This window comes from Dasypus novemcinctus, chromosome 3, assembly GCF_030445035.2.
Source record: "Dasypus novemcinctus isolate mDasNov1 chromosome 3, mDasNov1.1.hap2, whole genome shotgun sequence".
Classification (NCBI taxonomy): domain Eukaryota; kingdom Metazoa; phylum Chordata; class Mammalia; order Cingulata; family Dasypodidae; genus Dasypus; species Dasypus novemcinctus.
In genome coordinates, this window is record NC_080675.1 from 111,774,583 (window position 1) to 111,789,519 (window position 14,937).

Below are 14,937 nucleotides of genomic sequence, written 5' to 3' on the forward strand. Positions count from 1 at the left end.
AGGCAAAACTAGAATCTTGCCTGAATTACAGAAACTCTTATTTTAGTTTCTTACTAGCCTATGGCTAGTGTTTTAGGACCTCACTGCTTTTTTTTCTTAAATTGTTACTACTGAGAATAACTTTTGGTTTATCACATAGGGAAAAGAAAAATCTTTTTATTTTATTATTTTTTAAAAGAAACCTATCCATCCAGGAGCAAGCCAGCATATGGCTCTGTAGGAAGAGTGAGATCTGGCATCTGAACCCCAGGCAGAGGGGCAGCTTGCAAGCTCAGTCCCGGGCCAGGTGATTGCCAGTGTTCCAGCTTCCTCAAAGACCCTGGGGGCCATAGAGGGCCACTCTCTAGGTCACAGGTATCCTACTAATAAAAGCAATACCAATAAAGCTAATGCTGATAGCCAATGGAAAAAAAGGAAAGTACATCTGGAAATTACTATACAAATATTCTTCACATTAAGTGAGTAGACCAAATCACCTGATTGGTTCCCATCCTTTTGAAGAAGATAAATATTTGATTTAGAAATGAGCAAATTTTCTCTGACGATTGTTACAGCCACCGTGTTCATCATTAGGGATTTGTAACCCATTACCCAGGAAGAACCTCCATGGAGCCCTGGCCTCAAGGGCCTACTAAGAAGACCAGGGTTTGGATGGTCAGAGGGCATATGTTAAAAACAGAAGGTTGCCAAAGGTTACCAGCTCCCCTGCAGGTGGTGTGTGTTTGCCTTTACCTCCCCATTGCCTGGGAGCCTCTCCCTGGGAGGAACCTGGTTACTAGTGCCACACACAGCTACAGCTATTCTGATGAGAAAACTTTATATGGACAAAACATACAGAACAAGGACATAATAAACAAGGAGGGAAGCTCAAGCTCAGTTGGGAAAGCTGGTACAAGGAACAAACTTGGAACTAGTCAGGAGTGGTGTCAAACACTAACATCATATTTACCAGTCTGATTTTGAACCTGGCCCTTTTTAAATGCAGGAAGAAATGGGGGAGGGGGAAAGGATTCGTGCATAAAAGAAAATATATCCATATACACACATTAACACCCACATTTTCACACTTCTTTCTCCCATTTTCTTCCAGGAAACAAATCAGATGAAGGAAAAGCCTGCCTCTTTCCCTCGAGTCCCTCTATTTACTACGGATTTGTTATAATAGCCTCAGACAGGGCTTGGATTCAAAGAGGCAGACTTCAGTCTTCTTGGTCCCGCTCACTCCTGACAACTTACTAAAAGAATGCTTGGGAACGAGGCAGGGAACACTCAGAAGAGACAGGAAAAATGCAGCTCACTTAACTCATACATCATACGCCAAGGGCTTCAGGTCCTCCAAGTACTTTCATACTTGGTCTTTCGCTGGATTAGCAGACTTCTAAGCTGCAGCAACAGAGCTCAATCAAGCTGAGCAAGACACAGGGGAAAGCAGTCCACTGGGTCAGTCACTTCATCCAAGACAGTCACACATGCCAGCCCCAAGCATGTCCTCGGGGGCCTGCAGCTGTTTGCTTTGCGGAGTGGAAGTTTGGGCTTTTCGCTCCTTAGATTTCTTCTGATTCCTGCTGCTGAGCACTCCACTTTTCCCTCTGGACCCGAGACAGCTGCTTGGGTGTGTGTGTATGTGTGTGTGTGTGTATGTAATTTACTGTTCCACTGCCGCTGGCTCATCCCCAGCCTCTGGCTTCTCAACCTGTGACTCTGGAGGAATCAGACACTGGACCTCTTCTGTGCTGATGGCTACTTTATCTGGCTGGAGCCACCTCTTGAAGTGTTCCAAGGTACTACGAAAGAGGAGGAGAAAAGGGTGGCAGCATCAGACCTGCTGATTAATTAATTGCTTAATGATTATCTCAGTTACTCAAATACTGCCTACCCGCCCACCACCAATTTCTTCCCACAATTGTTTTTCACTGCTAACAGGGGGAGAAAGGCGATACTCTTCTGACAGCTGTGCATCCTGGCATCTCCGCGGCATAATTTACCCCCTGGTAGGTACTTTGGCTATAAGCAGCATTAGGCCCCCTTCAAATGTGGAGCCTCTGAAGGCTTGATGAGAATAGCTGAAGAGCTTATGCCTCAGTCCTGCCTCATTTTCCTCAAAACCAGAAAGATGAGAAATTGCCAAGGGGAAGAAACACTCAAATAAATACCAAATTATTTGTGAGGCAGAAACCTGAGCATCTTTAAATCTCTTAGACCTGAGGCAGTCTAAGGCTCAATTATTCTTACAGCACTTATTTGTACTAAGTGGGATTTTTTTTTTTGCTTTTTTTTTTAGAGGTTTTAGTTTGTTTATATTTATATATTTTATCCTATAGGAAGTCCCCAAGCTAGAACCATCTGAGCTGCAAATGTCCCCCCACAAAGGAATGGCCACTATGCCAGAGGGCTTCCTTTTTGTCTGGATCCTGAGGAAGGGGGAAGTGGGACTGTCAGGCTAGTGGTCCCCCTCCCACCTTCCTAAAGTATCCAGGATCCTCTACTTTAAAGCTATTAAATATTCACAGTAAAATAAAAGTGACTAGAAAGAATGAAAATGTCATTCCATGCTCTTCAATAGCACAAAGTCTTAAGCCAAGAAATGAAACCATAGCACGGACCTTTAGATGCCCACCAGTGCATGGGGGAGTTAGGTTTCAGACAAGTAGATTTCTCAGCCCATTACTCCCTTGCCAGAAACATACCACAAGGGGAATATGAAGACCCACACAATTCCACTGCAAATGGCTTTACTTAAAACAGTACCCTTCAAAATTTGAAAACAAATGCATATATTCTGTTCCCTGGTCTTTGTTCTGAATGGTGATAGAAAGCAGCAGTCCCACAGATGTCAGCTAGGGGGAACAAATCCGAAGTCAAAGGCAAGAAGAGCAGCTAATGCACTCTAATGCCCACAGCTCAGGGGACTCGTGTACAAGGGCATTTAACCTTCCTCTATCACACTTTTCAGAACTATTAAAATTCTTTCTATAGAGAAGGGAAAACCACATAGAAAGGTTAACTTGAGTTGTGGTGTTGATCTGATTTCAGAGAAAGAGAATTCCTACTTGAAAACTTTGCAGGAGAAAGTTTTGTCTTTTTTCCTCAAAACTGGAGAAGGAAATATTCAAGGGGAGAAAGGAAATAAACAAACACCAAATTATTAGTGGGACAGGGATTGGTGCAACTTCAAATCTCCTATGTCTGGGACAGTTTGAGGCTCATTTAGGTTGAGCCTTTCAAGACAGAAAAGAGCAAAATTTATATTATTTTCTGAACCCTCAGAAGGTAGTTGGTCTGACCTTAGAGCACATATTTGAAAAGTAAAATGTAACTATGGTTTTTCATGCTGATGGTACTTCTGCAAACACATAGAGCATTCCCGAAACCCACTGGACTTTCTATAAGAAGTGTGGCAAGGACCAACCCCACAAAGCGATACAGCACAAGAAGGGTGAGAATTCTCTGTATACCCAGGGAAAGCAGTGTGGTGACAGGAAACAGAGAAGCTATGGAGGACAGACTAAGCCAATTTTCCAGTAGAAAGCTTAAAACTAAAGAGAGGTTTGTGCTGAGGCTAGAATGTGTTGAGTCCATTTGCAGATATAAGAGAATGATGGCTACTGAGAGATGTAAACAATTTGAACTGGGAGGAGATGAGCAGAGAAAGAGCCAAGTGATCCATTTCTAAGCTTCATCTTTTGTTTTATTATGAAGACAATAAAATCTTGAGGTTATATTCGACAAGGAAAAAAATTAACTCTGAGGTTTTATTCATATACTGTCAATGCCATCAGCAGCAGCATCTTCATCTAACCCCACTGAACCTTCAAAATATATATTTTTTTTACTAGGAGGTCCTGGGGACTGAACCCCAGTCCCATATGGTAAATGAAAGCTCAGTTGTTGGGCCATAGCCATTTCCCTCAAAATCAGTGTTAATGATACACTGCAAATAGGGGAGAGCATATTTCCCCAAGACTTTCATTAAAATTCAGGTCTTGGGAAGTGGATGTAGCTCAAGTGATTGGGCTCCCAACTACCATATGGGAGATCCTAGGTTGGATTCCAGGGACCTCCTGGTGAAGGTGAGCTGGCCTGAATGGAGAGCTGACACAATAAAAAAGAGACACAGAGGGAAGACAATGAGAGACACAACAAACCAGGAAGCTGAGGTGGCTCAAGTGATTAAGTGCCTCTCTCCCATGTCAGAAGGTCCCAGAATTGGTTCCCAGTGTCTCCTGAAGAGAAAACAAGCAGACACAGCAAATAGACACAGAGAGCAGACAGCAAGCACAAGCAACAAGGGTGGTGGTGGTGGGGAATAAATAAATTTAAAAAATAAATCTTGGGAAGCAGACTTGGCCCAATGCATAGGGCGTCCGCCTACCACATGGGAGGTCTGTGGTTCAAACCCCGGGCCTCCTTGACCCATGTGAAGCTGGCCCATGCACAGCGCTGATGCGTGCAAGGAGTGCCCTGCCATGCAGGGGTGTCCCCTGCATAGGGGAGCCCCACGCACAAGGAGTGCACCCCGTAAGGAGAGCCACCATGTGCAAAAGAAAGTACATACTGCCCAAGAATGGCACTGCACACACGGAGAGCTGACACAACAAGATGACGCAACAAAAAGAAACACAGATTCCCGGTGCTGCTGATAAGGGTAGAAGCAGTCACAGAAGAACACACAGCAAATGGACACAGAGAGCAGATAAATGGGGGGAGGGAAGGGGAGAGAAATAAATAAAAAATAAATCTTTAAAAAAAAAAATCAGATCTTTACTCTCCCTGACAATTTTTTATTTTGAATACTTTCTTACTGAACTTTAAAATTCTGTAAAGAATAATAATATTAGTAATAGCTAACACTTATAAACCATGTACCAGGCACTGTTCTAAGCACTCAATACATAATAACTCATTCAACTCTCACAACAACCTTATGAAGAGTTATTACCCTTTCCTTACAGAGTGGGAAACTGAGGCACGGAGAGGTCACAAGAACATACAACCAATATAAGTGGCAGGGCCACTTTCCTGAGTGTCCAGCCCTACTGCTCATTGTGGCAGAATGCTTTCTCCACCTTTCTGCATCCTACCCACCTGCTGGTTCTGTTCAAGTCCTGCCTCCTTCCCTGGCAGCAATATCAGAGCCCATAGGGAGCTCAGTGGCCTCTCAATGCCCAAAGGATTTCTGTCACTTCCACCTATCTGGAATATCTCAGACATTCTTAGGTATGTCTATATATGTCATCTCTCCCCATCTAGTCTTTTTTATTTTTCTATCTGGTTGCATCATCGTCTTTTTTTGGTGTGTTGCTTTGCCATGCAGGGGCTTGTGCTTCTCCATTCCTCACAGGTCGGGATGCCTTTTTTCTTTTTTTTTTACCAGGAGGTCCCAGGGATCGAATCTGGGTCTTCCATAGGGTAAACAGGAGCTCAATTGCTTGAGACACAGCCCTTCCCCCTAACTGGTTCTGAGGGCAAAAATAAAAGGGTCTAACACTTCCTGACAGGTCCCTCTATCCAATGGCACAGTGCCATTACAGAGAAGATGCTTAATAAATTCATTCATTTATTCTACACAAATTTATTGAATGGCTACAATAGTATAGAAACCCTGTAAGGCAATGATGATTCAGAGGTAAGAAGGCACAGAGGTCTGGCTTTTGATCAATTACCACTTTCTCAAGTAAATTGTGCATTTAAAAATGAAAACAATATTTCTTCCTCAACTCTAATCAGTTGTGACCAAGATGTAAAGTATTTACCTTTTGGTAAAAATACCCATTTTCAAATATCTGCTGCTGGGCTGACAACAAATAGAGCAACCTCACAAAGAAAAATTTCTAAGATTTAGAGAAGAACCGATGCAGATATCAGCTAATATCAGGACTTAGATGTCACTATCCTGAATTCTTTAGAGGAATAGAAATGTCCTCAGTGAAACAGATGGTCACGTGGAATCACCTGGAACTGGACTGGGAATCAATTACCTTTCATCAGAATCAAGTCCATCCACAAAGAAGTCTGACGCTAACTTCTCCTGCAGGAACCGATCCCAGCATTCCTTCTTGGCCTGGGCTAGGGTCTGAAGCATGTCCTTGGAGGTCACTTCCTGATTTAAACCTTTGATTCTCCTCAGTTTCTTCTCTAAAGAGAAAAGAAATGGAGCTTAACAAGGAAAATGAATATGAAACGAAATTTTATCTAAATCTAAAATGCAAAATGTCAACTTAAAAGTTCTCTCACTGATGAGTACCTCCACACCCCCTGCAAAAGGGCTTATTTTTTAAGGAGTACAGATAAAAAGGAACAAACATTTCTCCTTTCCTTCAACTGTCCTCACCTTGCATTGTATCGAATAAACGTTTAACCCCAGACAAGGGAAAAGCCAGAGGTTCTCATAAATAAATCAATGGCATGTTTTCTTTGAAATCACAGGAGCTCAGCAGGTATCTCTCTAAGGAATGCCTATTTTTCCTGACTTAACAGATGCATACCATCATCTTTTTTCAACTCCTTGAAAAGTCTCTCTGAGGAGTAAAGGATTTTTCTTTTCATTACAATGAGACAAGAAGGGGTTTCCAAACCTCATGAGAAAGAATGAGAGAAATGATGAGAGATCCAATGGTTCATTAGACACTAAAATTGACTTGAGGAGAACTCAATAATAGGAGACCTTTAAGATCTCTATGTGTGATTAGATTCTTGATGAAAGGAAAACAATCCCTTAACATTTTTTAAAGTTGTTCAACTTGTGGCCTGGATGTTGGAGACTAACAAAAACAAATGTCATCCCTTTGAGAGTGGGCCACATGCTTCCTGGTGATAGATGTTTAATTCCTCTTCTTCCTATTTTAAGTATGGAGATTTCTTCTTTTGAAAAATACAAAAAAAGGTATCACCATTTACCTTCCTCCTTAACTTAGCCTTGCCTTCACTTATAATACATGGGTAAATGACGGCTTTTGGGGGGAGGGGAATTGGACATCAAGCCCAAAACCAACAAAACTATGATTTGCCATTCTGTTTCCATTTCTAAGGCTAGCAACAGTGATCAGAACAATAAACACCTTTCCTTACTCTAAGTTTCCACCAAGGAAATCTACAAGAGCTCACCTCTTTTGAGAGGTTTTAGTTTCTTCTTGAGGATGTGTAAAGGGTTACGCATATCTCACATTACCTAAGTCTAACTATTGCCCTTACTAGTGGATTCTCTTTAATATAGATATATTTGGCAATAAAAACTATTTTCATGCTGTCTGGCCTTGGTTCAAGGTGGAAGGTGCTCAGTTTGGGTTAGAAAAGCTTCTGAGTTCCTGATCCAGTCTGACCTAGGTAGGGCAGGCAGAAATAGATGCCACTATATCCTTCAAACCTGCTTGTTTCCTAAAATAAACAAAAAAATTAAAAAGGGAGTGAATTTAGCCCAATAGTTGAGTGCCTGCTTCCCAACTTCCCATGTATAAGATCCTGGGTTCAATCCCTGTATACTCCTTAAAAAAAAAAAAGCTGTAATCTAATAAAATAGATGATTAAAAAAATAATTAAGGCAGCAGACTTGGCCCAGTGGTTAGGGCGTCCGTCTACCACATGGGAGGTCCACGGTTCAAACCCCGGGCCTCCTTGACCCGTGTGGAGCTGGCCCATGCGCAGTGCTGATGCGCGCAAGGAGTGCCCTGCCATGCAGGGGTGTCCCCTGCATAGGGGAGCCCCACGCACAAGGAGTGTGCCCTATAAGGAGAGCCGCCTAGCAGGAAAGAAAGTGCAGCCTGTTCAGGAATGGTGCAGCACACATGGAGAGCTGACACAACAAGATGACGCAACAAAAAGAAACACAGATTCCCGTGCTGCTGACAACAACAGAAGCGGACAAAGAAGATGACGCAGCAAATAGACACAGAGAACAGATAACCGGGGTTGGGGAGGGAAGGGAAGAGAAATAAATAAATTAAAATTTAAAAATTAAAAAAATTAAAAATAAAAAAACCTGCTTGCCATTGTCTTCCAGTCCCTGCCATGGGTAACAGAAATGGCTCTTATTTTCCTCAGAGAAGGAAATTTTAACCATCTTCTTAACTATTTTAGAAAGGAGCAGGGGAGTTTAACTTCACTCCACAACCAGTCTTCACCAGTCAAAATCATCACTATCTCCATGAAAGTTTTTTATAACCCCTGAGCACATAGCACAAACAAGTTCTCTTGGACTGTTGCTTTCTCTCCTCATCATAATTAAACAGATGCTCTAGCTACAACAAAACAATTTCAATCCCTTCAGTCATGGCTGCAAGTATTACTCTTACATCTAGTCTTTTATGGGTGCCCAACAAATTTCACATTATATCCTCAACTTTCTCATTATCCATTATTCCACCTGTGTTTTTATTCTTTTTTCTCAAGTACATTATTAACAAAATTCCTTTTATTTTTCCAAGATACTGCTTAGCAATCCCATAAGCTCTCCTCTATCTCTTCTTTCTGTCCTTCCTCAAAACCTCTTTCTTCTTGAATTGCCTTTCCTTCCTCAAAAAATTATTCCCAGGATTGGTTTTGTGACACACCCTGAATCACATGGATGGACAGTCAACAATAAAAGGACACCACAATTCCAAAGACTGACGATCACTGCCCTAGACTGGTATTTCTCCCCTTCCCCTCACCACCACCACCACCATGGGGCAATCTGAATCTCTTTTGTTTGGAGCCTCTCTAGATATGTACAGGCTACAGGGCAGGGCACTGAAGATATATTGAGGAAATTATTAATAACATGGCTAACAAGAGGCAGAAGGAATTTTATATTAACATGTTCACATTCCAACAATCAATTTATTTAACATGATAGTTTTTCAAACTGTAGCTTCAGAAGTCCATATGTAGCTCTGAGGTCACGATCTTTTTTTCCAGCATGGCATAAGGTTTGGCACTTTTGAGTTATTTGAATATATGGGCCTCTAATAGTAGGCAAGAGGATGCTACTGAACACCAAGAAAGAAGAATTTAAATGAAACAGTCAAAAGCAGGAGGGCACAAAGACTGTTTTCAGTGATGTGCAAGGAAAGGGTAGCTCATTCCCAATAACCTACTCTTTCAACCTCTTAAATTTCAACCCTTTAAAATTACACCTGAGAGATAAATGTGTGAGGAGAAAAAAACCCAACAACACTAAGAATAGAAAAGCAGTTTTGATATAACAGAACTTCAACATGTTTCCCTAAAACCACCAGCTTCTGAATAAAAAGAGAGAAGAGGGAAGTGGACATATCTCAACTGATAGACCGCCGTCTACCATATGGAGGGGCCAGGGTTCGATCCCCAGGGCCTCCTGACCCCTGTAATAAGCCGGCCCATTTGCAGGGCTGCTGCGCGCAAGAAGTCCTGTGCCACGCAAGAGTGTCCCCTGAGTAGGGGTGCCCCACACGCAAGGAGGGTGCCCCGCATGGAGAGCCAACCCGTGTGAAAAAAGTGCAGTCCACCCAGGAGTGGCACCGCACACACGGAGAGCTGACGCAGCAAGATGACACAACAAAAAAGAGACACAGTTTCCGGGTGCCACTAGATAATGCAAGCAGATGCAGAAGAACACACAGTGAATGGACACAGAGAGCAGACAACAGGGGGGAAGGGGAGAGAAATAAATAAAATAAATCTTAAAAAAAAAAGAGAGAGAGAGAGAAGAAAAAGCCACCTAAATTACCTAGAGATGCTAAATATACTTCTGAATCCTGTAAGGGAGCCCAAGGTTTTAGAGCTGGCTGCACAGCAAAATCTGTTGTTTCCCTTGGGCCTTCGCCTTCAGGATAAGAATCCACAAAGGAGTCTGAGAAGGTGTTGCTGGCACCATCCTCTTGATCAGGATTTGGCAGACAGGAACAGATTTCAGCCCAGAGATCCTGGCCAGATCTTGTGGCTCTAGAGTCAATGCCCTCAAACATTTTCATTTGGAATCTGAGCTGAAAAACAGAAGCTCAAGTGAGTAAGGAATGGCTTTAAGGATACAGTATAAGTATACAGGACTGTAGATGATATTTGTTTATTCTTTGAAGAAAAGCAATAGACTTTTAAGATGTTTCTTTTAACCAAACTTTAAAAAGCATATCAGAGTCATATGTTACAGATAAAAATAGGGTAATTGGGATGCTCTTCTGGCTCTGCACTCAAGTTGTTTCATAATGAAATTCGTTTTTAAAAATGGAAATTCTAGAACATTGCAAGTGTGGACAACCAGCCTGCACGTATCCCCAAAGATCTCCAAAATGCAACTGTCCTGTTCTCAGCAAATTAAAGTCCGTCTTCAAAAAGGCACAGACTAAAGGTCTTGCAGTTCTATATACATGAGGAGAGTAAAAATGCTGCTTGATGAAAAGTGTATGCCAGAGAACTGACATAATGCAAAGGCTCATGTGCTGTTACATGGAGAAGCTGAGCTTATGTGCTTATTTAAATAGAAACACTGAAAGGCATTTTCCCCATTTTATAGAAGAAACAGGCTCAGAAGAGTACGTTGCCCCATGGCAAGTTACCAATATACTAATTCTACTTGTGCCGCTCCAAAAATCCATGTTTTTAAGCAAGACTACTCTGTCTGCTTGGGAAATATACTGAAAGCTGCTCCGCACAGTTTGGGGGCTTTCACAGCTATCTAGGCTTTTAGGATGAACTGATACCTTCTTTCGGGAGGGACCTTTCCGATCAAGACAGCTGCTGGGGCAAGGTCTGAGTAATTTCAGGAGAGAGGGTCCAGCCAGTCGCGAGGGCCCGGAAGTAAAAGGGACAGATATGTCACGGTAGCCCAGGCTGAACTGATGCCCGGAGGCCACAACGAGCCCACGACCACCACCCCCGAAGTCATGTGAACCCACCCAAACCGTAACTTTGCTCGCATAGGGGTCCTCCCGCCTCCAGGGCGTCCAGATTCGCGCAGGGAACTCAGGCGTCCTGACCCCCGGCCTCAGTCGCTCCGGCCTCAAGGACTGGCTGGGAGGGATGAGTCAGGCCCGAGGCCCCGCGGTGGCACTCCGAGGTGGGGATGGTGCGGGTGAGCCAGCGCGCTGGGACCCGGGCCGCTCTTCACCTACCCCAACCGCCGACCCAGCCGCCCCAAGCGCTCGGCTCGGCTCAGCTCAGCCACCCGCAGAAGGGAAGAAGTGCGAAGGGGCGGAGTCTACGAATGGCAGATCCGGGGAGTCCTCCAATCACCGTCCGACCCGGCGATGCTCTGTGCATCGATTGGTCTAGGGGAGCGCAGGGGGGTGAGGAAGTGAGGCGCCGCGAGCCGGCCATTGGTGGGCGGGGCTGTTGCTGCCAGGAAAGGGTGGAGTCACGTGGCCTGGGCCACTCTTCTTGCGGGCCCGGGACTCGTTCCCCTTGGAGCTGTGGGTTCCAGGCGTGCGGTCTGCGCCTTCCAGCACCCCCACCCCCCACCCCACGGTCTGATAAGGAAGCCGGTTGCCAAGACTTTTGACTTTTCTTGGTTTCCTGAGTTTCCAGTTTACCTTTTCGGCAATTCTCTGGGCCGGTGTTTGTCCCCTAAAATTTCACCCTTTCCCTATCTAAATTAGAGCACTTCAGGGACTCAGAAGGGGAAGGAAGCGAAGTCTTTTCCTATTCTCTCGAGTGACCCATGTCCCATTCACTGAGTTAGGATACTTTCCCCCATTCGGTTAGTCAACAGGTGACAGGCTCCTGTGGTGTAAGCATTGTGTTAAGCAGGAATTCCAGACAGATAAAGACTTTTACAGCTTAGTAGAGGAGAGCCTTCTTACAGCTTAGTAGGGGAGAGGATGCGCGATGGAGGCAGGCAAGTGTACAAATGATAGCAAAGAATTACAGAGAATGTGATGGAAGCGTGCCCAGAGTTCCCAAAGAAGAGCGTGGCAAAGGGAGGTGTGGGTAAGAAACGCTTTTTAAAAGGAGATGACCTTTGCTATTCCTCAGGGGATATCAGCAGGTTTGCTGAGATGCACCTCCCTCCCAAGCCCCCAGTCCAACTTCCAGGCAAGTTATCCTCTGCCAAAAAGACAGGTGACAAGAACATCAACCAACCATCAATAGAAAAAACTTGGCTGAGGATATAGTTTCTACATGTCCAAATTCAATCGATGTGGCTTTGGTGGTAACAACTGGTGTGAAGGGGGCTACAAGATGCTCTGTTGTTCAGTTTTATAACCGTTTTTAGAAAAAATATGCAAAGCAGGGAGTAGAAAGCAAGGAAGTTAGAAGACAAAGTAGCAAATAATAGGCAAGTTTTGGCAGGGCTTACTCATCAGAAGAGAGACAATCTGGCAGTATCTGGTCCATAGAAAGGGGCACTGTGTAGATTACAGGTGCTTCATTTATGCCCTTTTCTCTGATTTCATGCTCATCAAACCAAGTTTAGATTTCAAATTTGGCCTCTCTAGTATCTTGATAGCAAGGCAAAGGTGCCTTTGACTGTGGGTACAAAAAGTGCAGTCACTGGAAAATTACATTTTATAATTTAAACTTATAGTGGTAAATAAACCAGTTGACACCCTTACCACTCACCTATATTCACTGAGTTTGGTTAGTGTGTGCCCTAAACAAATCCAGCCTAGATCCTGGAGTTGCAAAGTTGAGAACCAGACCCTAAGCTATGGAGATCTCTCCCTCCCCAAGGACTGCTCAGACTGTGAGACCACGTGGGAGCTGTCTTCTATCTTGGACACTCTCCTATAACCTCAGTGTGATTAGCAGTAACATGCTTTGTGACACGGGAATCTGTGTTTCTTTTTGTTGCGTCATCTTGCTGTGTCAGCTCTCCTTGTGGGCGGTGCCACTCCTGGGCAAGCTGCACTTTCTTTCGCACTGGGTGGCTCTCCTTACAGGGCACACTCCTTGCGCGTGGAGCTCCCCTATGCAGGGGGCACCCCTGCGTGACAGGGCACTCCTTGCACACATCAGCACTGCACATGGGCCAGCTCCACACGGGTCAAGGAGGCCTGGGGTTTGAACCGCGGACCTCCCATGTGGTAGGTGGACACCCTATCCACTGGGCCAAGTCCGCTTCCCCCTCTGGGTGTCTTTAGATTATGACAAATGTCTACTTTATATGGTCTATAGCAGTATTTCTCCCAAATTTCAATATGCAGACGTATCCACTAGGGATCTTGTTAAAATGCATATTCTGATTGAGGTGGAGCAGGGGGATTAGATGGGGACAAGATTCTGCATTTCCAACCAACTCCCAGTTGATGCTCATGCTGTTGATCCACAGATCATATTTTGAGTAGCAAGACTTTGTAAGATCCCCTGTCTCCCTCTCTAGTCCTTTCTGACAATTCTCTCCTCCTCTGTCTGTGGTTCAGCCATTCCAGCATTCTTTTTAAATTAATTGCAATTTTACTGAGTTATAACTCACATACCATAAAATTCATCATTTTTGAGATTTAAAAAAATTGAGATATAATTCACATACCATAAAATCTACCCCCTTTAAAGTGTGCAATTCAATGGTTTTTAGTTATATTCACAACCATCACCACTACCTAATTCCAGAACATTTTTATTGCTCTGGAAAAAAAACTCTGTACCCATTCATAATCACTTCCCATTTCCTCTTCCCATAGCCCCTGGCAACCACTAATCTACTTTGTCTCTATGAATTTGCCTGTTCTGGACATTTCATATAAATGTAGTATGTGGCCTTTTGTGTCTGGCTTCTTTCAGTTATAATGATGTTTTTGGGAGTGGACATGCCTCAAATAGTTGAGTGTCTGCTTCCCAATTGGGAGGTCCTGGTTTCTGTCCCCAGTACCTCCTAAAAACAAAAGCAAACAAACAAATGAAAAAAACAACTCAGGGGAGCCAATGTGGCTCAGTGGTTGAGTGCCAGCTTCCCCTATATGAGGTCCCAGGTTCAATCCCCAGGCCCAGTATCTCAAAAAAAAAAAAAAAAAGTTTTCAAGTTTCATCCATGTCATAGCATATATAGTACTGTGTTACTTTTTGTGGTTGAACAATATTCCATTGTATGGATTTACCACATTTGGTTATTGATTCCTCAGTTGATAGACATTTGGGTTGTTTCCACTTTTTGGCTCTTATGAACAATGTCCCTGTGAAGATTAAAGTACAAGTTTTTGCATGACTATTTTCAGTTCTCATACTAACATACTTTTGAATTTCTCCAAAACAGTATCCCCTTCTGCCATGGTCTTTGTACATGGTGTTTCATCTGCTTGGAACACCTCCTCTTGCCTCCACCCCACCCTTTCGCCTACTTAACAAATACTCTTCCTTCAGAGTGCAGCTCTCTGAGCACCACTTATCTCTTCTTTGTGGTGTTTGTCATAGCTGTAATATCTGATCCATGTCTTTCTCCACTACTCAACTGTAGGCTCCTTGAGGTCAGGGTCATATCCATATTTGCGTACCATTGTCCTTTCAGCACCCAACATAGCACCTGGTACATAACAGCAACAATAGTAATTGCTGGAAAGCAGATGTGGCTCAACTGATAGAGCATCAGCCTACCATATGGGAGGTCCAGGGTTCGAACCCAGGGCCTCCTGGCCCACGTGCAGTGCTGTGGGGCGCAAGGAGTGCCATGCCATGCAGGGATACCTCTGCGTAGGGGTGTCCCATGTGCAAAGAGTGCACCCCTCAAGGAGTACCGCCCCACATGAAAAAAAGTGCAGCCTGCCCAGGAGTGGTGCCACACACACGGAGAGCTGATGCAGCAAGATGATGCAACAAAAAGAGAGACACAGATTCCCAGTGCTGCTGAGAATGCATGTGGACACAGAAGAACACATAACAAATGGACACAAGAGAGCAGTCGGGGGTGGGGGGAAGGGGAGAGAAATAAATTTTAAAAATAAATCTTAAAAAAAAAAGTAATTGCTAACACTATGTAGCATTGACAATGCGCTGGGCATTAATGTTTAAGATAGGGGAAGTGGACGTGGCTCAACTGATAGACTATTTGCCTAC

General features: G+C 43.9%; 1 protein-coding gene across 6 annotated transcripts; it reads right to left on the bottom strand.

Annotated features, from left to right (window-relative positions):
* Window positions 1-800: 800 nt before the first annotated feature.
* Window positions 801-11,144, bottom strand: CCDC32 (coiled-coil domain containing 32). 6 transcript variants are annotated; one of them, XM_058293937.2, is made up of 4 exons: window positions 11,064-11,144; window positions 9,683-9,938; window positions 5,979-6,135; window positions 801-1,784 (listed from the first exon to the last, which is right to left on the bottom strand). In XM_058293937.2, exons 2-4 carry the CDS (start codon window positions 9,924-9,926, stop codon window positions 1,646-1,648), a joined length of 540 nt encoding a protein of 179 aa, XP_058149920.1. In that variant the 5' UTR covers window positions 9,927-9,938; window positions 11,064-11,144; the 3' UTR covers window positions 801-1,645. The 6 variants fall into 6 exon arrangements, with proteins under 6 accessions (XP_058149920.1, XP_058149916.1, XP_058149919.1 ...); XM_058293933.1 differs by having other exon boundaries at window positions 9,683-9,933; window positions 10,860-11,134; XM_058293936.2 differs by having other exon boundaries at window positions 10,860-11,134.
* Between the last annotated feature and the right edge of the window lie 3,793 nt (window positions 11,145-14,937).

Excerpts from the sequence above, each read along its gene's own strand:
- CCDC32 (XM_058293933.1), bottom strand. Across the intron at positions 6,136-9,682 it reads AGTATATTTAGCATCTCTAG|AGAAGAAACTGAGGAGAATC; the intron begins GTAATTTAGGTG and ends TTTTCTCTTTAG. Across the intron at positions 1,785-5,978 it reads GGACTTGATTCTGATGAAAG|TACCTTGGAACACTTCAAGA; the intron begins GTAATTGATTCC and ends CCTCTTTCGTAG.